The sequence below is a fragment of the Jaculus jaculus genome, chromosome 6 (assembly GCF_020740685.1).
Source record: "Jaculus jaculus isolate mJacJac1 chromosome 6, mJacJac1.mat.Y.cur, whole genome shotgun sequence".
Taxonomy (NCBI): domain Eukaryota; kingdom Metazoa; phylum Chordata; class Mammalia; order Rodentia; family Dipodidae; genus Jaculus; species Jaculus jaculus.
The window spans coordinates 41,761,690-41,784,077 of NC_059107.1; the positions used below are offsets into that span (position 1 = coordinate 41,761,690).

The window sequence follows — 22,388 nt, forward strand, 5'->3', positions numbered from 1 at the left end:
ACCAAATTGGAGTATTGAGATAAATTTGCTTTTTAATACAGATTTTCTTCTTCTCTACATAAATCTCAATTGGTATTCCAACTAAGATATCTCATATGTTAACATTTTGTCCTCTCTTAAATCAGGAAACACACTGCCACTCTGTATTTCTAGGGTTGAAGAGACAGGAAGAGAATTAGTGTTCAGAAAAATTTCTTTGGCCTCTTTTACAAAATAAACATTCCAGTAACCTTCTTCCAAATCTGAGCTACATTTGACAAAGTATTTCAACAGACAAGTGACCAGGAAAAGAAACTAGGGCAGCCCAGCCTCACACTCATAGTTTCCTGGTTTATGTTATGACATGTATCACTGTGGTTAGGAAACCCATAACCATGTTGACAGTGATATGTGGCAGCATCGTCAGTCTCCAAACTGCTGATGGTGAGAGAATACTCTGCCCCAGATCCACTGCCACTGAACCTCGATGGGACCCCAGATTGTAACCTGGATGTATAGTAGATCAGGGGTTTGGGACTTTGACCTGGTTTCTGCTGGTACCAGTGTAAGTTCTTGCTAATGTCCTGACTGGCCCTGCAGGTAATGGTGACTCTGTCTCCTAGAGATGCAGACAAGGAGGGTGGCTGTGTCATCTGGATGTCACATTTTGCACCTGGTATTTGAAACATAATTAAATTATAACATAACTAAGCATGACGAAAGAGAAAATCATGAAAAAGCTGTTCATCTCAAATTCATCTCTAGCTCTTGCTTACCTGGGAGCCAGAGCAGCAGAAGCCCCATGAGCTGAGTGGGGACCATCAAGTCCATGCTGAATCCTGACCGCGACTGACACCTGCGTAGACCGACCATGACCAGCCCATTAAGAATCCCCAGAGCTGTGGGCTGGGCTCTGGACACATGCAAATAAGCAGGTGCTGGGTGCAGCTGTCGGGCATCTCAGCTCAGGAGCTCAGAGCAGGACACGGTCCCCAGATGTTTACAGCCAGGGCAGCACATAGTCACCTCCTGAGAATGAATTTCATCCTTATGGACATTCATGATGGAAGACATTTTGGAGGCCATTTTTGAAAGTTCTTCCTTCAAACCTTCTGATGGGCATAAACACTATTTGGTAAACTATTTATAGTAATGAATTATTGGAGAATGCGTTTTTAGAGGGAGCAAGGGAGGACGAAAAATCTTTAACTCACACAAATAATTCTGATTGGAATAAAAATAAGTTTGTGTTGTCCTTTCAAAGTATTTTGGGTTTTAAATATTTTTATGCTTTTAAATAAAAAATACATTTTCAGGAGCATTTGAAATAAATATAACCATGTCTTATAGTAGCCTAAGCCATGGTAATAACTGTGCATTGTGGGATTCAATTAACCCAATGTCTCTACCAGTCTCACTTAGGTCTTCCAACACCTGATTATATAGGTCTCTTTCCTAGGGACTAAATATGTGACAACTTTTTCCTTAGGGTAGGATGTCTCATATTCAGTTACATCCCAAATTTGCAATTTCCCATAGATCTTCACCATGAAGTCTTGAATACTAAGAGTAGACATGTGTACTTTAGTATAAAAAAGAAGAACAAGAAATATTTCCATTAAACACATGTACATCTCATGCACTAGAAATTCTACATTTTGTGTACAAGTATATGTGTGACTATATGTTTCTATGTGTGTGGGTGCATGGGGGTGTTGAATGTACTCATGTGTGTGCATGCATATGGAAGTAAATGTTTATGATGTGTCTTTTCTCAGTATATTATTCATTTTGCAAATATTTGTATTTATTTATTTGAGACAGAGAGAGGGGAAGACAATGGATGTGTCTGGACCACTTGCTTCTACAAACAACATGTATTGTTATATGACTGTATGCATATGGATTTATTTGGTTACTGGGGAATTGAACTTTTATCTGTAGGCTTTGCAAGCAAGCACCTTGAACTGTTGAATCCTCTCCCCAGCCTTGCACAATATCTTTTGAGTGTGAATCTCTCATTAAGCTAGTGCTTACTAGTTTTGCATGTCTAGTTGAGCAGCAGGCCTCAGTAATCCCTAAGTTTCAACCTACCAGCACTGTGATTTTGGGCACATGCTATCATCACTCTTTTGGGAGCTAGGGATTGGAACTTGAACCACATGCTTGTGTGGGGAATTCTTTACCAAATGAGCCATCTCCCAGACTGAATAATGACACTATCTTGCTTTTGTCTTTTACTCTTTGATTTCAGTATGATGTAGGAAGCAGCCTCACTGTGTACATCTTCAGGAGGCAAAGTTTCAACCTCCCAACAGTTTAGCTCAGATGAAGACAGAAAAGTCCTTGTATTATCATAAAATTCACATTTTAATACCACATATCTCACATGTACCTCATTTTCTTTGTCACCAGGCCTCGTTCTTCATCAGGAGAAGTAGAGTCAGCTAGGTTGTCAGTGTCCATATGTGCAGTGGAGAGAGTCTGGGCTTCTTTCAGAAGCAAGGCAGTGGGCGGCCACGCAGTGGTGTCCAGCATGGATGTACTGCTGGATCATCTATGTTCCAGGATTTCAATAATTTTTACAAGTAAACAGTCTATCATGAACCAAATCAGTCATGATACAACTGCTCTAAGACTGAGCCTACTACACTCTGTCCTTACAGCTGGGTAAACTATTGCTGCAGTCTTGGTCTCTCCCCTTCACCACGTTTCTGCAGACATCTGCACCCTTACCTGTACCAGTTTTTCCTCTTTAAAGTTTGAAAGACCATTGTGTCTGCTCACATGATGTGCTAAGGGTCCTGGAATGTTCATCATTCAGGACACTGTCAGTGGGTTTGGGCAGGAAGAGGACAACAGATGCCTCAGCATTCTGCCTCAGCTGGAATAATACAGAGATGTTTTCCCACTCTCATGTAGGCAGCATATCATCATCTTCAGCAGTCACTGGCCTACTGAAGATCCTGTTACTGCCCACCTTCTCTGCCTGTCTCCCTTTTATTCCCTGCTATTGATTCCTATAATTCATAAACAGGGAAACAGTCCCAGAATAATTGATACGGGATCCAAATTACCATAGCAAGTAAATTCTTTTTTTTTTCAATTTTATTAAACAATTTCTATGATTATAAAAATATCCCATGGTAATACCCTACCTCCCCCTCTTTTCCCCTTTGAAATTCCATTCTCCATCACATCCACTCCCCACCATATTAAGTCTCTTCTCTATTTGGATGCCATGATCTTTCCCTCCTCTTAGGATGGTCTTGTATAGTTGTAGTATCAGCCACTATGAGGTCATGGATATTGAGGACAATTGTTTCTTTTGAGAGAGCACATTGTAAGAAGTCCAGCCCTTCCTTTGGCTCTAATATTTTTTCAACCACCTCTTCCACATTAGACCCTGAGCCTTGGAAGGTGTGATCGAGATGTTACTCGGTACTCTAGTTACTTCTTTCCAGCACTTTGATACCTTCTGAGTTGTCCCAAGATATCTGCCACCTGAAAAGAGAAGATTCTCTATCCAAAGTGAGAGTAGCATTAATAAAAGGGTATGAATATTAAAAGAAGTGCTTACTGGGCAGTTTGATTAGTATAGAATATACACTTATCCAGACATCAGCAGATGTTACAACCCTAGGTCTCATGACTACCCCTGTTTTAAGTCTTCAGTATCAGTGATGTATTCCCTCCCTTGAAGCAGGTCTCCAGTGTAGTTGGAGAGCACTTGCTTTCCACCATGATATATGTGCCACTATTGCAAACATTGGCTCTTTTGGGCTGGCTGGCCAATTATAAGGTTTGCAGAGTCCACTATTGAGTATCTTCACTGGTGGTATCTCTTTCTCCCATTGAACTACATGTAGAATGGCTTCTTCTAGCTTTCTGTCAGCTGGTCTACATGGAGGAGGTTATCAGCTCAGTTCCAGCAGGATTTCTCAGTGGCCTTGCAGCCCAAGTATGAGGAGACTTCAGTAATAGGGTCTTACCATCTATTCCTGGTGGGAAACAAAGGGCCTCTGCAATGGCCTATAATGTTTTGGGGACATAAGGGTCCTCGTTGGCCAATAACTCACTGAAGGGTATCCCATCCCTGGCACTGAAAATTTTCTAGCAATGATCTACTGCTCCTGAGTGTTCCATTGTCCAAAACTGAAGGATTCCACTTGATTTATTAATATCCTCTCAGATTTTGATTAGCCCTCCCTCCACATTTCCTTTACTCAATCTCCTCCCTGACATCAGTTTGGGCCTTTTAACCCCCATTAATCTATTCTTCTACTTACATATATACAATACCAACCTATAAAGTACCCTCCTCTCTTCCTTTCTCTTCCCTTTGTATCTCTTTTTTAGCTTACTGGCCTCTGCTACTGAGTTTTTTTTTCCTTCTCATACAGAAGCCCAATCATCTGTAGCTAGGATCCACATATGAGAGAGAGCATGTGGCACTTGGCTTTCTGGGCCTGGGTTACCTCACTTAGTATAATCCTTTATAGATCCATCCATTTTTCTGCAAATTTCATAACTTCAAGTTTCTTTACTGCTGAGTAGAACTCCATTGTATAAATGTACCATATCTTCATTATTCACTCATCAGTTGAGGGACATGTAGGCTGGTTCCATTTCCCTGCTATTATAAATTGAGAAGCAATAAACATGGTTGAGCATGGACTTTTTTTTTTTTTTTGGTTTTTCGAGGTAGGGTCTCACTCTGGTCCAGGCTGACCTGGAATTAACTGTCATCTCAGGGTGGCCTTGAACTCATGGCAATCCTCCTACCTCTGCCTCCCGAGTGCTGGGATTAAAGGCATGCGCCACCACGCCCGGCTTGAGCATGGACTTTTAAGGAAATGAGATGAGTCCTTTGGATATATGCCTAGGAGTGCTATAGCTGGGTCATATGGTAGATCAATCTTAAGCTGACTTAGGAACCTCCACAATGATTTCCACAATGGCTGGACCAGATGGCATTCCCACCAGCAATGTAGGAAGGTTCCTCTTTTTCCACATCCCAACCAACATTTATGATCATTTGTTTTCATGATGGTACCCAATCTGACAGGAGTGAGATGGAATCTCAATGTAGTTTTAATCTGCATTTCCTTGATGACTAGTGATGTAGAACATTTTTTAGATGCTTATATGCCATTCGTATTTCTTCCTTTGAGAATGCTCTATTTAGCTCCATAGCCCATTTTTTGATTGGCTTGTTTGATTCCTTATTATTTAGCTTTTTGAGTTCTTTGTATATCCTAGATATTAATCCTCTATCAGATATATAACTGGCGAAGATTTTTTTGCATTCTGTAGGTTGCCTCTTTGCTTTATTCACAGTGTCCTTTGCAGTACAAAATCTTTGAAATTTCATGAGGTCCCAGTGATTAATCTGTGGTTTTATTGCCTGAGCAGTTGGGGTTGTATTCAGAAAGTCTTTTCCAAGACCAATATGTCGAAGAGTTTCCCCTGCTTTTTCCTCTAGCAATTTCAGAGTTTCAGGTCTGATGTTAAGGTCTTTAATCCATTTGGACTTAATTCTTGTGCATGGACAGAGTGAAGATTCTATTTTCATCCTTCTACAGATACATATCCAATTTTCCCAACACCATTTGCTGAAGAGACTGTATTTTCTCGAATGAGTATTTTTGGCATTTTTATTGAATATCATGTGGCTATAGCTACCTGGACTTATATCTGGGTCCTCTATTCTGTCTATTGATCTACATGTCTGTTTTTGTGCCAATACCAAGCTGTTTTTGTTACTATGGCTCTATAGTATAGGTTAAAATCAGGTATGGTGTTACCACCAATCTTATTTTTGTTGCTCAGTATTATTTTAGATATTTGAGGTTTTTTGTGATTCCAAATGAATTTTTGGATTGTTTTTTTCTATTTCCATGAAGAATGCCTTTGGAATTTTGATGGGGATTGCACTAAGTGGGTAGATTGATTTTGGTAAGGTTGTCATTTTCACAATATTGATTCTTCCAATCCAGGAACAAGGGATACTTTTCCACTTCCTAGTGTCTTCTGCAATTTCTCGCTTGAGTGTTTTAAAGTTCTCATTGTAGAGATTTTTTTACTTCCTTGGTTAGGTTTATTCCAAGGTACTTTATTTTATGATGCAATTGTGAATGGGAGTGATTCTCTGATTTCATCCTCTGTGCATTTGTTGTTAGCATATATAAAGGCTACTGATTTCTGTGTATTTATTTTGTATCCTGCTACATGGATGTAGGTCTTTATTAGCTCTAACAGTTTGCTAGTAGAGTCTTTAGGGTCCTATATATATGTAGAATCATGCCATCTTCAAATAATGATAACATGATTTCTTCTTTTCCAATTTATATCTCTTTTATGTTTGTCTCTTGCCTTATTGCTATGGATAAGACTTCCAAAACTATATTAAATAAAAGTGGGGACAGTGGACACCCTTGTCTTCTTCCTGATTTTAGTGGAAAGGCTTCCAGTTTTTCCCCATTTAGTAATATGTTGGCTGTATGCATGTCATAAATAACCTTTATTATATTGACATATGTTTCTTCTATTCCCAGTCTCTGTTGGACTTTTATCATGAAGGGATGTTGGATTTTGTAGAATGCTTTCTCTGTGTCTAATAAGATGATGATGTGATTTTTGTCCTTCAGTCCATTTATATGATGTATTACATTTATAGATTTGTATATATTGAACCATCCCTGCAGCTCTTGGATAAAGCCTACTTGGTCAAGATGAATTATCTTTCTGATATATTCTTGTATTCTGTTTGCCAATATTTTGTTGAGAATTTTTGCATCTATGTTCATGAGGTTGTTTGATCTGTAATTTTCTGTTTTTGTTCTATCTTTGCTTGTTTTGGTATCAGGGTGATGCTGCCTTCATAGAAGGAGTTTGGTAGAATTCCTTCTTTTTCTATTTTATGGAAAACCTGAAGAAGCAATGGTGTGCGCTCTTCCTTGAAGGTCTGGTAAAATTCATCAGTGAATCCATCTGGACCTGGGCTCTTTTTAGTTGGGAGATTTTTGATAACTGTTCTGATGTCCATGCTTGTTATATGTCTATTTAAGTGATTAATCTCATCTTGATTTAATTTAGGTAGGTCATATAAATCAAGGAAATCATCCATTTCTTTCAGATATTCATACTTTGTGGAGTATATGCTTTTATAGTTTGTCTCTATGATTTTTTGAATTTCTCTGGCATCTGTTGTGATGTTACTTTTTTCATCTCTAATTTTATTAATTTGTGTCTCTTCTCTCTTTCTTTTGGTCAGGTTTGCTAAGGGTTTATCAATCTTGTTTATCCTTTCAAAGAACCAACTCTTTAGTTCATTGATTCTTTGGATTTTTTTTTTTGTTGTTGTTGTTTCTATTTCATTAATTTCTGCCCTAATCTTTATTATGTATTCCTGTCTGCTGATTTGGGGTTTGCCTTGTTCCTCCTTTCCCAAGGCTTTCAGGTGAAGTATTAGGTCATTTACTTGTGACCTTTCATATTTCTTAATACAGGCACTTAAAGCTACAAATTTACGTCTTAGAACTGCCAACATTGTGTCCCAGAGATTTTGGTATGTTGTGCTCTCATTATCGTTTGACTCTATAAATTTTCTGATTTCCATCTTGATTTCTTCATTTACCAATTCATCAGTTAGTAATATGTTGTTTAATTTCCATGATTTTGTGTATGCTCTATGGCCTTTCTTGCTATTGATTTGCAGTTTGATCCCATCGTGGTCAGATAAAATGCAAGGAATTATTTCAATTTTCCTGTATTTGTTAAGATTTTCTTTGTGTCATAATATATGGTCTATTTTAGATAGTGTTCCATGTGCTGCTGAAAAGAATGCATATTCTGCAGCATTTGGATAAAATGTCCTGTAGATATCTGTTAGGTACATTACTTCTATTAACTCATTTAGTCCAGATGCCTCTCTGTTTATTTTTTCCATGGATGACCTGTCAATTGTGGAGAATGGTGTGTTGAAGTCAGCCACTACCACTGTGTTTGGTGTTATCTGTGACCTTAGTTCTAATAGCATTGGTTTGACGAATTCGGGGCCCCCATGTTAGGTGCATATATGTTTAGGATTGTAATGTCCTCCTGTTGGAGGGTTCCTTTAATCAATATAAAGTGACCTTCCTTATATTTCTTAAATAATGTTAGACTTAAGTCTACCTTGTCAGATTAGGATAGCAACCCCTGCTTATTTTCTAGGTCCATTTGCTTGATATACCATTTTGCAACCTTTCATCCTAAGGTAGTGTCCATCTTTTGTAGAAAGGTGGGTTTCTTGGAGGCAACAGATTGTAGGATCCTGCTTTTTAACCCAGTCTGCAAACCTATGTCTTTTGGTTGGGGCATTGAGGCCGTTGATATTAAGAGATATTATTGAAAGTAATATATTCATTTTTGCCATTTTTTTGTACTTCTTCCAGTTTTACCTTTGCTAGCTTGTGTTAACTAGTATTTGAGTATTGTTTTTTTTTTTTTTTTTTTTCCTCCGGTTCCTTATATGTGTGCTTTTCTTTTTCTTCAGCATGGAGGATTCTTTCAAGTATTTTCTGTAGAACTGGTTTTGTCTTCAAATAGTCCTTTAGCCTGCTTTTTTCATGGAATATCCTTATTTCTCCATCTATTTGAATGGATAGCTTCACAGTATAAAGTAACCTTGTTTGACAGATGTTATCTTTCAGAACTTTGAATATATCACTCCAAGCCCTTCTTGCTTTTAAAGTTTGTGTTGAGTAATCCACTGTAATGCTGACAGGCTTGCCTTTGTAGGTAACTTGCTTTTTCTCTCTGACTGCTTTCAATATTTTTTCTTTGGTTTGTATGTTTGGTAGTTTGATTATAATATGGTGAGGAGAGGATCTTTCCATGTTTTATCTGGCTGGTGTTCTAAAGTATTCCTGTATGTGCATTGGCACCACTTTCCCAATTTGGGGGAAGTTTTCTTCTATGACTTTTTGAAGATGCCAACTATGCCTTTGGAGTGAAATTCTTCTCCTTCTACTATACCTAGAATTCTTATGTTTGATCTTTTCATAGTGTCCCGAATATTTGGAAATCCCCACTCATACTTTTCTATAAGTTTGTCTTTCTCTTTGTTGGACTGTATTTGATCTGCCACCTGGTCTTCTAGCTTAGATATTCTGTCCTCTCCTTCATCCTTTCTACTGGTGAGATTTTCTACAGAGTTGTTTTTTTTTTTTTTTCATTAACTGTGTTCTTTATTGCTAGCAATTCTAAGTGGTTTTTCTTTATTATTTCTATTTCCTTATTTATGTCTAGTATTGACCTCTTTATTTCATTAAATTGGCATTCTGTATCTTCTTTGCTTCCTTTGAATTCTTCTTTGAGTTCTTTGAGCATATTTATAATCATTCTTTTGAAATCTTTCTCAGGAATTTCCTCTAACTCATTCTCACTAGAGGTCATTTCTGATGCATTAATAAGTTTTGATGGATTTATATTGTCTTTATTTTTGGTGTTTCTTGTGTTATAATGTATATATTTTTGCATCTTGGATTATTTAATAAGTGGATTTTCCAGTTAGCTGGGTATTATGAGGTGTATCAATCTGTTGTTATATATCTTCAGGGTAGGAGCTTAAGGTGCTGGGTGTGGCTCAGGAGACTCTCAGAGTATGTACAAAAGTGACTCTAGGTGTTGGGTGTGCCTGCTGTGAGAGTATTCAAGTAGGCTAAGAGGAACAAAATACAGGCAGATTCTAAATTTTAACTAAACAATGTACACTGTCAAGGAAAGACAGCTCAGATTATTTATCCAGGAATAGGTATTATGACAGCCAGATCCTCTGTCTGTCTCTTAGGCAGTGTGGTGCCTCACCCACTCCCTTAATCCTAACAAGGCGGTTAAGCTTTTTGGTCTGTAGGGGGTTCCAAGTCAGCTTGTGACCAGGTGAGACCCTTCCCTAATGTAAAACAGAAGAGGAAACAAAGCCACTATAATTCAAGAAGCAACAAATAACAAGCCCAAAATACAGCTTATTTAAGAATGGCAAATGACCATCCATCCGATTTAACATATAATTTATCCTGATATGGAAGGTGCAATTAGCACTTTTGGTTCAGGCATATATACCAGGTTTAGTAGGCAGGTACTGACCTAGTGTAATCCCAGTTACCTTTTGGGATGATTTTGGTCTCAGCTGCACTCTCGATTGGGTCCCTCTTTGGTGCTCTGTTAATTCTCTAACCCTACTGTTATCTGTTTTGAGACAAGTCTTCACTCTGTAACTTAGGCTGGCCTGACACAGACTATGTGGCCCAGGCTGGACACAATGTTGCAGTTCTCCAAATACCTCTCTCCTGCTTCCTTCCAGAACATGGCCTTTTGAAGCCTTCTATAGACACTGAGCTTCCCATACCTGCCACATGAGGTTGGTTTGGCTTTACTGGAATATCATAAAAATATTAAGGAAATATTTTCTTCTGCTTCAGTCTGTGGAGTCAAGTAATTGCTCCCACTGCTTAGAATGCTGAGGCACTTCCTCTGGCATTTCTTATGAGGCATGTCTAGGTATGAAATGGATATCCATTTATTTTCATAAAGGTAATTATTTCATTTTACATTTAGTTTTGAAGAATAATGTAGCCTAATATAGAATCCATGTTTTCCTTAGTTTTCATTCATTCATCATTCAGATCTCATCCACCTGTCTCTGGCCTATTGTTCATGATGAAAACACATTCAATGGCTTTATTTTGGGTTTTCTGTGTATAGTGACATTCATTTGTTAGGAAGTGTCCCTTCCATGTGTGTGTGTTTGTGTGTGTGTGTGTGTGTGTGTGTGTGTGTGTGTGTGTGTATGTTTACAGGTCAGAGGCCAATATTAGTGTCTTCCTTAATCACTTTCCTCTTCATTTTTCTGAGGCAAGGTCTTTTCCTGAACCTGTAGCTCAAAGTGCAGGTACCACTGAAATCTATTTCCAAGTTGCTGCTCAACTACTGAGAGTTGTTCTCTTTCCAATACTTTAATGCTTATGTGTGTGTAGTGTAGATGAATATCTACACTTATGTGGCTGTGAGTATACACACTCATGTGACCATATGCATATGGAAGCCAGAGGTCAGTATTCATTGTCTTCCTTGGTTACGTTCTTCCTGGAAATGAGCTTTGTCCTTTCTGAAAATACATGTGTAACCCTAGTCAAACAGGGAATGGAGACCTGAGAATCACTGGGGCTTGCTGAGAGAAAGCCTCAAATGCTGGTTAAATGAGAGATTCATCTCAAGGAAATATATGGATGAGTGATAAAGAAAGAAACCTTAGGTGCTGCTCTGGCCTCTTTAGGTATGTATGTGAGGTACACATATCTCTACACATATGCCACTCAGACAACAAACAACACACCATGCATATTTCACACACAGGAAAAGAGAAAGGAGCAAATAGCCATAGACATGAAGTTACTGTGTTGTCAGACAGATGGATGAATGGAGCATCATAAAGAGCCAGGAAGTAGATCCTCTCTCACACACAAAAAAAATGATTTCTAAATAGCACAGTAAGTGGAATGCAGGGTACTGCATCTATTTCCAACTTGGCTTCCCAAAACCAACTCCTCATCCTAACAGTCATCTCTTGTCAAAGCAACATTTTCACAATTCCTTTCCCTTCCATGATTGTCTGTGCCTGAACAGTCTTCCTAGAAGATGAAAAGTCATATGAGGAAAATTCAACATTCGTTGATGCTTGTAAAGCAGACTCTTATAAAACACTTGGATGGGGGGAAATCGAGAACAATACGTGCATTACTCCAAATAGCTGAGAACATCAACACCCCCACCACTGGGATTTCAATGCTTCAGAGAATCCAGGTAGGCAGCCTTCATTTTCTGTAGCAGGTGCACAGTGGCCCCTGTAGAATCAGTGTGGAGTATTTCTTTCTAATATCTGTCAATAGCATCCTCTGGCCTTTTCAATATCATAGCTTATAAACCAATTCTCTTTCTTAAATAAGTTTGTGGTTTGGATATGTAGAGTAGGCTCTACTTTGCTGTACAAATTCCGTTTTGGGTTGTAACCTTACAACAATGGTTGGTCCTCCCTCACTTAAATAAGGAAATGTGCTGTCATTGTGTATTTCTGGGGATTAGGTGGCACAAATAAAGTCAGGGTGCATAAAATTTCTGGTATTTTCTAGAAAAAATAAAAAATAATTTAAAATTACACCTTACTGTGATCTGGTTTCAAAGCTGGCCACCATGAAAACATGCGTGTTTTGTCTTTCTTGGCTTGGCAGCTTCACTTATTATATATATTTCCAATTCCATATTTTTTCTATAAGTTTTATAACAATCTTTCTTTATGTATATGTGGAATTTTATCAGAAATATCATGCAGATTTTCTGTTCAAACAAGTATTCCTTGACAGTATTCCAAATACTTTATTTTTATTAAGTGGCCAATGAAAAAGCTAATACAGTGAAGGTATGAGCTTCCAAGGAATATTCTGACTGTCTACCATCTCACAATCGGTGAGTATACTTACTTGTCAAATCATCTGATTTTTTTTAAATTTTTTTTTTGTAGTCAGTGAATACATTCGAGTGTTACCATTGTTAGCTTACTCACTGTCCACCCCTCTCCACTGGGACCCTCTTTGTTGGGGTATATGGGCCATGAATTCTGGGGTTAGCCTTTAGTTTTGGGTAGGAGGAAATGCCTTTCTATGTCATGATGCAACCTGTGTCTCTGATATTCTTTCTGCTCCCTATTCCGCAAATTTCCCTGAGCCATGTTGGGTTCGTATTAGGTCTTCTTCCTTGTTGAGAGCTTGGGTGCCTCTGTGTCTCTGGATATCTATTTTAGTAGGTGTTGATTGTTCTCTGTGTCTATCTCCTTACCCGTTGTGTTGGTTCCTGGTTCACCAAAAAAACAGCATTCTTGTATGTTTCCCCAGCTATGTTTTGTTTCAGCTTGGCCTTTTTGATGTATGATGAGGTGGTTATCTTCTTAGGATCTGTGTCTATCTGAAAAAGAGAAGCAGATTCTCCATTGAAGAATAAAGTTAGCACCGAGTAACCATTAACCATTGTCTTTTAGTGACAGTTTAGTAGAGAGTGGCTTCGTATTTTGATATGGTTCTGACTTGTTTCCAAGCTCTAGCTATGGGTTCTGTTCCACTGAGCAGATCAGCCAAATTGCGAGAAGACGGTTTCCCATCATGGCTATATACCACTACTGCACTTAGCATCTGCTGTTATGTAGGATCTGGTGATCCAAACTCAGGCACTCATGCTTGCACGTAAGAGCTTCATGAAAATGAGATATAATGTAGAGACGTGCTTTATAACATGGTTAATATAATCAATATTAATATTATTAATTAATTTGGCTCAAGTAGTTATAGTTCACATGTTAAGGGCCATTTTAACATGACATAGCACAGATGTTGTTTGTTCTTCTGAGGAGGTTAAAAAGAAAAGCTATAGAATTATCTTTATAGTGTTTTAAAAGTTATTTCTCAAGGGATCAATAAGTCTATGATAAAACTCACATAGACAATTGTTTCATAAAGTATCTGCAAAACTGCTTTGTAAATATAGCACTAGGTAATAAACAGTATTTGTATTTTGTCCTTCACTTGTAGAAAATATCAAAACACCTTCAAATTTTAGAAGAGATGCACCAAACACAATAAAGCATGACAAAAAACTGAAAGACACAAAATTTATAAATAAAGTTTGATCATTTCCTAAAAATAATTCTCATAAATTGTAAAAAATTGATTACATATAATTTGAAATAATTATGGCAAAGTCTCTATACTGTGTAAATAAAGTGACATCTATTGTAGATTCCAGGATATGTAAATTAATAGAGTTTTTATACTCATAGTCTGGAACACCATTAAGAATTAAATTTTCGGGCTGGAGAGATGGCTTAGTGGTTAAGCGCTTGCCTGTGAAGCCTAAGAACTCCAGTTCGAGGCTCGGTTCCCCAGGTCCCACGTTAGCCAGATGCACAAGGGGGCACATGTGTCTGGAGTTCGTTTGCAGAGGCTGGAAGCCCTGGCGCACCCATTCTCTCTCTCCCTCTATCTGTCTTTCTCTCTGTGTCTGTCGCTCTCAAATTAAAAAAATGACTTTATTAAAAAAAAAAAAGATTTAAATTTTCTCAAATTTATTATGTAAACTCTATTAAATAGAGTTAAGATTTCCAGAGGAATTTTTATATTTATTTTATTTATATGAAAGAGAGAGAAAGAGAATGGATGGGCATGCCATGGTCTTCAGCCACAGCAAATGAGCTCCAGAAGAATGCACAACCTTTGCATCTGAATTACAGTGATCCCAGGGAATCAAACCTTGTTTCTTTGACTTTGCAGGCAAGTGCCTTAACTACTAAGTGATATCTCTATTCTCTAGAGGAATTTTTAATAGTTGTGAGGACATTTTTTTGTAATATAGTTTTTAAATTGTATTTTTATTTTGTGACAATTTGATACATGTATATAGCATATATTCATCACATTCTTCACCTACATTACCTTGTCTGAGATCCTTCTCATTCCCATTAAATCCCTTCTTCATGCCAACTTGTCAGTTTCCTACTTTCATAAATTTTGTGTGTGTGTGTGTGTGTGTGTGTGTGTGTCTTTGGCCTCTTCTACAAAACAACCACTTTCCAGTGAACTTTTTTAAAAAAAATTTTATTTATTTATTTGAGAGCGACAGACACAGAGAGAAAGACAGATAGAGGGAAAGAGAGAGAATGGGTGCGCCAGGGCTTCCAGCCTCTGCAAACGAACTCCAGACGTGTGCGCCCCCTTGTGCATCTGGCTAACGTGGGACCTGGGGAACCGAGCCTCAAACCGGGGTCCTTAGGCTCAGTGAACTTTTTTTTAAAGATGGATCTCCATCTGAGAAACTGTTTCAATAGGGCAAGACTTAGGAGAAGCAACTCAGCAGCCCTTCACTTCTGCTTTCCTGCCTTAACTGCTGTTTTTTGCTATGACTTGTATCACTGTGGTTGGGTTGCTTTTATACTGCTGACAGTAGTAAGTGGCACCATCTTCCAACTCCAGACTGCTGATGGTGAGAGAATACTCTGCCCCAGATCCACTGCCACTGAACCTCGATGGGACCCCAGATTGTAAATTGGATGTATCAGGAGTTTGGGACTTTCACCTGGTTTCTGCTGGTAGCAGTTTAAGTACTTGCTAATATCCTGACTGGCCCTGCAGGTAATGGTGACTCTGTCTCCTAGAGATGCAGACAAGGAGGGTGGCTGTGTCATCTGGATGTCACATCTGGCACCTGAGATTGGAGACATAGTTAAATAACTACATAATAAAGCAAGAACAAAGATAAAATCACAAAAGAGCTAGGCAACAGGGACCACAGTGTGATACTCAAACTCCCACTGAGTCCTTGCTTACCTGGGAACTAGAGCAGCAGAAGCCCCAAGAGCTGAGTGGGAGCCCTCATGTCTGTGCTGAGTCCTGACTGGGGCTAATTCATGCACTGGGTGTAACCAGCCTATTAAGAAACTCCAGGGCAGTGGGTTGTGCCCTGGGCACAAGCAAATCATTAGGGGCTGAACATGGCTGAGAGCTTGCAGAGCTTGCTTATCCCAGTGGCTGAGTGCAAGGTGCCCCAGGCCACACCAGGCTGCACATATTTACCTCAGAGAATTCTTTTCTTCCTTAAGAACATCCATAATTGACAACTTCCATAATAATAGACAAAAACCATGGTAATCCCCCCCACTTTCCCTTTTGCAACTCTAATCTACATCATACCCCTCCCCCTCTAAATCAGTCTTTCATTTTAATGTCATTATCTTTTCCTCCTGTTATGATAGTATTTTGTAGGGAGTGTCAGGCACTGTGAGGTCATGGATATCCAGGGCATTTTTGTGCCTGGAGGAGGACATTGTAAGAAGTCCTACCTTACCTTTGGCTCTTACATTCTTTCTTCCATGTCTTCCGAAATGGACCCTGATCCCTTGGAAGGTGTTTTTGTTGTCATTGTTATTATTTTAATAAAATATATTTTGGAGGCTTTTGAAAAATTCTAGTGGACACAAACACCATTTCTAAATATTTATTTTTTAGTTATAATGAAGTAATGTAAGAAAATAGATCATTTAGAGGGAAAATAGAGCCCTGGACTATTAGATGTTTAACTCAAGTAAATCTTTCTGATTAAAAAAAATATTTTCCTATCAAAGTATATTGTGTTTGAAATATTTTCATTGCTTTAAACAAAAAGAAGGAGTTTTATGAATGAATTTAACAGCATAATTTAGTATAATTGTACAATGTCTCCTCCAAATAGTCTTAGTCAATTCCACTATCATCTATAGAAATGTCCATAATCATGGGTAGGATAGATTGGAATTTTCTCTCATTTTTAGATTTCTCATAGTTCAATACTTCTCCTCCATTTGCTACTTCCTACAGTTTTTCAAAAGTTGGTTATTTCTAGGAATAGTAGACATTTTCACTTTAACATAAAACACTGGTATTCAATATATTTTCATGGTCTTCATTATGCATTTGTAGGTATTGATATGCATATATGTGTATATAACATCCTTGTGTGTGTGCGTACGTGCATGCATTGTACATGCAATGTAAATGCATATGCATGCATGTGTAGGCCAAAGATTGATGTTGAGCACTTTCCTAAATTCCTATGGACATTAATATTTGTAAGTATTTAGTAGTTATTAATTTAAGAGAGAGAGAGCATTGATACACTAGGGACTCTTGACTCTACCAACAAACAACAGATCCATCATCTGGCTTTATGTTACTATTTCTCATTTATTATGTGCTAATATTAAGGAAATTCCAGAAACATTCAGCTTCTGTTTTACAATGTCTCTAAGATTCGATTAAATTGTAAGTTTTTTATTTTCTCCCCCTCTGGGTCACAACTTTATAGGAAGCTCTAAAATATAATCTCCATTTGAGGCAGTAAGTATTCTCCAACCTATAAATCTCTTCTATGGAAGGACCACAAGAGTCAAAAAAGATTGTCAATCTGCCTTGCATTTCAAAAATTCTATTGAAATAACTGTCTTGTAAGATATAATATCAATTGTTACTGCAAGAATAATGGACTAGGTTTATTCCCCTAGCTATTCAAATCCTGAATTATAGAATTTAAGAAGATAATTGTCATGAGTTAAGAGATTTGGCAGGTGTGTTAAAAATTATGAGATTAAGTACATCTTAATAAGTATATCTTAAATGTACTCTTTCATTTGTCTGTCTTCTTCCACACCACTTACCCATAGTGTCTTCTTTTCCAACTAATTTTTCTTCTGATTTGATGTGTTGGTCTTCTTCCATCATCCATGATGAGATGAAAGTAATGACCATTCTGGCAGAATATTAATGTCTGTAATAAACAAAGATGTTAAGAAAGTAAGCAATAAGAAACAACTTAATCAAATCAAATGGGTCAAGAGACTGAACAGAGGACTTGCAAAAGAAACACACACACACACACACACACACACACACACACACACACACACACAAACACCTCTAATGGCTAGTAAATAATGTTGACTATTTCAACAACTTTAGCTATCAGAGAAATACAAATTAACACTAGTTTATAATTCCATCTCACCATGTTCAGAATGGCTATCATCAAAATTGGCAAGAGTAGGGGAAAAGAAGAACCTTTATTCACTGTTCGTTGGAGTGCAAAACCTAGTGGAAATCTGTATGGAGGATTCTCAGATAGCTAAAAGTAAATATGCCATATGACTCAGCTGTGCTTCTCCTGGCCATATACAATAATCTCTATAATCACTTCAAAGATACTTGCTCATCCTTATTAATTGTAGCTTTGTTCTCAACAGCATGAAAATGAAAGTGGCCTAGAGAGAGCCATATGGATCAAAGGGGGAAAGCATATACATTTAGAAGGCTTTTAGATGGGCTTGACTTCTCACTTTAGCCCCTCCACCCCCCCCAAAAAATGAATAGAAACTTCTAACTATACTCTATGTCTTTGCAAGCTATAGTCATTTGACTTGTTCTCTGTATCAGGAATGGGTCTCCTCCTACTTGGAGGAACTCCTATCCAAACAGAGAGTAGTTGATTACCCCATAATTTGTGTCCCCACTAATGCACTGGTAGATACATCTTGCCTTGCTGAAGGATTTTGTATCTTGAAAGATCCACTGTATACAGTGTTGATGACTTTTATCCCTGAGCTACTTGCAGAGTACTCTACAGCACTATGGCAGGGAGATGGCTTCCATATTGCTTCTAGCTTGATCTCTTGATGTCTTGAAACCTCAGCCTGTAGTGTCCTAGCTGATGGGGAGAATTTTCTAAAATAATCAGGGAAGCACAAATAGTCAGGGAAATACACACACACACACACACACACACACACACACACACACACACACAAACTCCTGTTTACCTGAAATAAGTATCTCCTCAACACAGATTCATAAAGCATATCATCCATTAGTATAAATAAAGAAATGCCTATTCTTTTTACAAGAATTATTTATTTATTTATTTATTTAAGAGCAGCAGAGAGAGAAAGAGGCAGATATATAGAGAGAATGGGCATACCAGGGCTCCAGCCACTGCAAAACTCCAGACTTGTGCTCCCCCTTGTGCATCCAGATAATGTATGTCCTGGGGAATCTAGCCTCAACCAGGGTCCTTAGGCTTCACAGACAAGCTCTTAACCACTAAACCATCCCTCTACCCCCCCCCCCAAACACCTATTCTTATGGAATACATTTGTGCCTTTGTGTTTTCAGTGTATATGGTATGTGGTTATTCTGTAATGCTGTTGGTACCATGGTCTCAGTGATGATGATGGTAAGATGATTTCAGTGATGTTTTTGAAACTCTTGATTTATGGACAAACTCAGGACAGGGAAGAAAACAATGATTCTATATTTAGTTACTTTTTATTTTGAATTTACCTAGAAAAATTTTTCATTTGGTATTGTTTTTACTTTTTGTAACCTCTTGGATTCATGAAGTATCCTTGCACATTACAACATGTCTCCTAAGGCCTGGGTTTCCCAGAGGGGACAGAGGGTCACTGGGCTAGACAGGGCACACCTTCAGTAGCAGATATGTCCTGGCTTCCAGGGAAGCTCCTGGGAATCACCCAATTCTTTTACCTGCTTTTCTAACCAATATATCTCCTGGATATTCATGTGTAATTTGGATAGATTTTCATGTACTAAAATGTTACCTTCCTGATTTTTTTGGCAGGGTTTTCCAGTTTCAAAAATGATGAGAGAATAGATATGTGCAGTGGTACACACCTATGATCCTGGCACTCCAGAGGTAGACACAGGAAGATCAGGAAACCAAAGTCATGTGCAGCTACATATGGATTTTGATGTTAACTGAAGCTACATGAGACCCAGTCTCAAATAAGACATTAAAAAAGTGTTGAGCCACATGTGGTGAAGCACACCTTTAATCCCAAAACTTGAGAGGCAGAGGTAGGAGGGTTGTCATGAGTTTGAGGATGCTGTGAGGCTAAATAGTGCATTCAAGGTCAGCTTGGACTAAAGGAGATCCAACCTTGTAAAAAATAAAATGAAGTAAAAAACTGAGAAGAAAATGGGAGTGAAGGAAGAAAGCCAGGAGGGAGGATGGAGTAAGGAAAAATGTAAGGGAGATTAGAAAATTCCTCATTTTCAGTATTTGTTTTTAAAAACATTTCAAATATTTTATTTATATGTGTGCACATGTGTGTGCATGTGTGTAAATGTTATGGCGTGTGACTACTAACAAACCATCTGACTTTATGTGGATATAACAAAATAAAATATGAGTTGACAGGTTTTTCAAACTAACATCTTTAACTTCTACCTACCTTCTCAGTCCACTCTCTACTATTTGTTGCTGTCTGTTGCGCTGTACCTGCATTTCTGACTGCCTGTCACCCAGGCGTTTAAAAGTCTAGTTTAAATTCTTTTGAATTGCATATTAAATTCTGTTTTGAATATATATATAATGGCTCTCAAGCAGTATTATATCTAAATATTACTCTAAAATTAATCTTGCAATTTTTTAAACCATCCACTCAAAGCAATGTGACTACGTTTCTTGTGCCTTGTGTTACTTTGCCTGAAAAGAATGGATGATCAATATTGCTAAGCAACACTTAGAGATGTAGAAATAAAGATCTCTTCAAAACAGAATGAATTAAACCAAAATTGATCCCTCAGTACTAAGCATGCAGTCTGTGCTTGTCCACTAAATACCAGAGTACTTTCTGATCTGGCTATGACAATTTGAGTGGTCATATGTAATTATATTATTGTTAATTGAAAGAAGTTTTTTGCAATGCTGAAAGCACCCATTTGTGGTGACAAACTACAAGAACAAACTATGACAATGACATATGGGAAAGAACTGTAAGAATATTTCTTATGAAACTTACAAATAGGTATTCAGAGTATGTTGCTATAAGATGCTGAATTCCTTCCTTACTTGGAATTGGTCTAAAATTAATCTTACAAGTCTGTAATGCATCCACTTAAAGCAATGTGACTAGGTTTCTTCTGCCTTGATGTTCCTTTGCCTGAAAAGAACGATGATCAATATTGCCAAGCAACACTTAGAGATGCTGACTGATCTTAAAATATGCTCTTTTTCTCCATTTCCTCAGAGGCCTGGTTGGACTCTCAACTGAGATCAAACATACATTTGTAACAAGTGCTAATCATTTACTGAAGACTATGAGGTCAGTAAACATGTGGTAGTCGTAATGCGATTGCTGTTGTGATCAGAGTGTATGTGGGTTCTGGATCTGCCAAGTCCAGCAGATCATATCCCTGATTCTCTTACTTTAACAAATGATTAAGGATTATCCAAAGTCAAAAGATTTCACTCTTTGCTCATGCCATGTACTGCTTGTTCGTTTATTACTGGTCTTTGGTTGTTCATGAAAGTGACATCAAATACCTGTACACACAGGAAACCACAGCCCCGGTGACATCAGCGCAGTGGTGACAGCAGATGCAGCAGGCTTACGAACGGCTTACATTGAACTTCTTTCAGTTTATTTTTTCCTCATGATGCTTCTAGAAGCAGCTAGCCAATCTTGGATGGGGGTCCAAAGAGATAGCTCTTTTACCTGTCAGGCTCTGTCCTTAAAAGCAGTTTGCCAACTTCTGGGTAGAAAAGTTCACAAGGTTAGTCTTTGCTAAATTCAGAGTTGTGCTCTCCAGATAGGACACCCATACTTGAGTTATGTGATAGATTAGGCTCTTCCATGTATGTAAGTGGCCCTAGCAATATAAAGGTTTTAAATTTGTAGGTATTAGGCTTGTTAAGTGTTGGTCCAGGAAGTTTCAAGTGACTCCCTGTTTCCAAGGACTGCTTTGTTAATCCCTACATGAAGCAGCACATATGCGCATCTGTGCTTAAGCTGAGGTAACACCTCTCCACCCAAATCACCAATATGACCGGACCCAGACAGTCCATGTCTCCTGCCAGTCAAACATTGTACTTGAGAACGATGGCAACAGGCAGAAGTCCCCACACAAAAGCAAACACATTGGAGCGCAGTGCTCAGGGAGTCCACAGTCCTATGCTGCCTCCCTGTGGTGCAGGCCTTCCAGGTCAGCCCCGAGCTGGTGAAGGTAGATGAGGATCAAAGCTCAGCCTGTTGTCTTTGTCCAGGTCCTGTCCTCTTCACTAGCCTTCCAGGACTGTGTCATTTAATTATTAAATTGTTATGTCATTCCACTTGGGAAAGATTATTTTGCAGCAGAAAATCATCTGAAAAGTTTTAAACTCAGGTTTATTTTATCTTGTTAACTCAATTTTTATTTTATTTGTACTATTGTAACAGAGACTTAGAGGCTGTTGTTGCTGAATGCACTGTGTTTTTGCTTGGACATGTAGATTAAAAACAATATCAAGTCTCTTGCGAGGAAACCAAGTCTCTTGGGAAGACATGGCTGGAGACCAGGTGAGAGTCAGTCCCCAGACAGTCAGCATGTCTAGTGCCAGAAGGTGCTACATAGGCGACTGGGGGAAATGACCAATATCTGTCCAAGCAACTCATGGTCTAACCTACTTTGCAACAAATAACCTGTTGTGATGCCCACACAAGTGCAATAGTGGCACACAACCATGGTGGGGAACCAACTGCTCTTGATTTGGCTACCTGATCCCCTCAGTGGTGCGGGACCCATAGCTGGAGCTGGGAAACAAGTCAGAGCCATATCCAAACATAAGCCCACTCTCCAATATCAAGCTACCATCAATCATGGGGTACAAGAGGGCCTACACCTATTAAACTCTCTACTAAAAAAGTAAGGGTTATTTCATTTGTCCTGGTGTTAACTCACTCTCCATTGGAAATTCTGCGTCTCTTTTTCAGATAGATGCAGATCCTAAGGAAAGAGCCG

General features: G+C 38.4%; 1 pseudogene and 1 gene segment (V, D, J or C); both read right to left on the bottom strand.

Annotated features, from left to right (window-relative positions):
* Positions 1 to 266: 266 nt before the first annotated feature.
* On the bottom strand, positions 267 to 810 carry LOC101602194. The segment is given in 2 exon segments: positions 267 to 652; positions 756 to 810. Coding segments are annotated over 2 exon segments (441 nt in total).
* A 14,135-nt stretch (positions 811 to 14,945) lies between these two features.
* On the bottom strand, positions 14,946 to 15,441 carry LOC123461488 (annotated as a pseudogene).
* Positions 15,442 to 22,388: the final 6,947 nt, after the last annotated feature.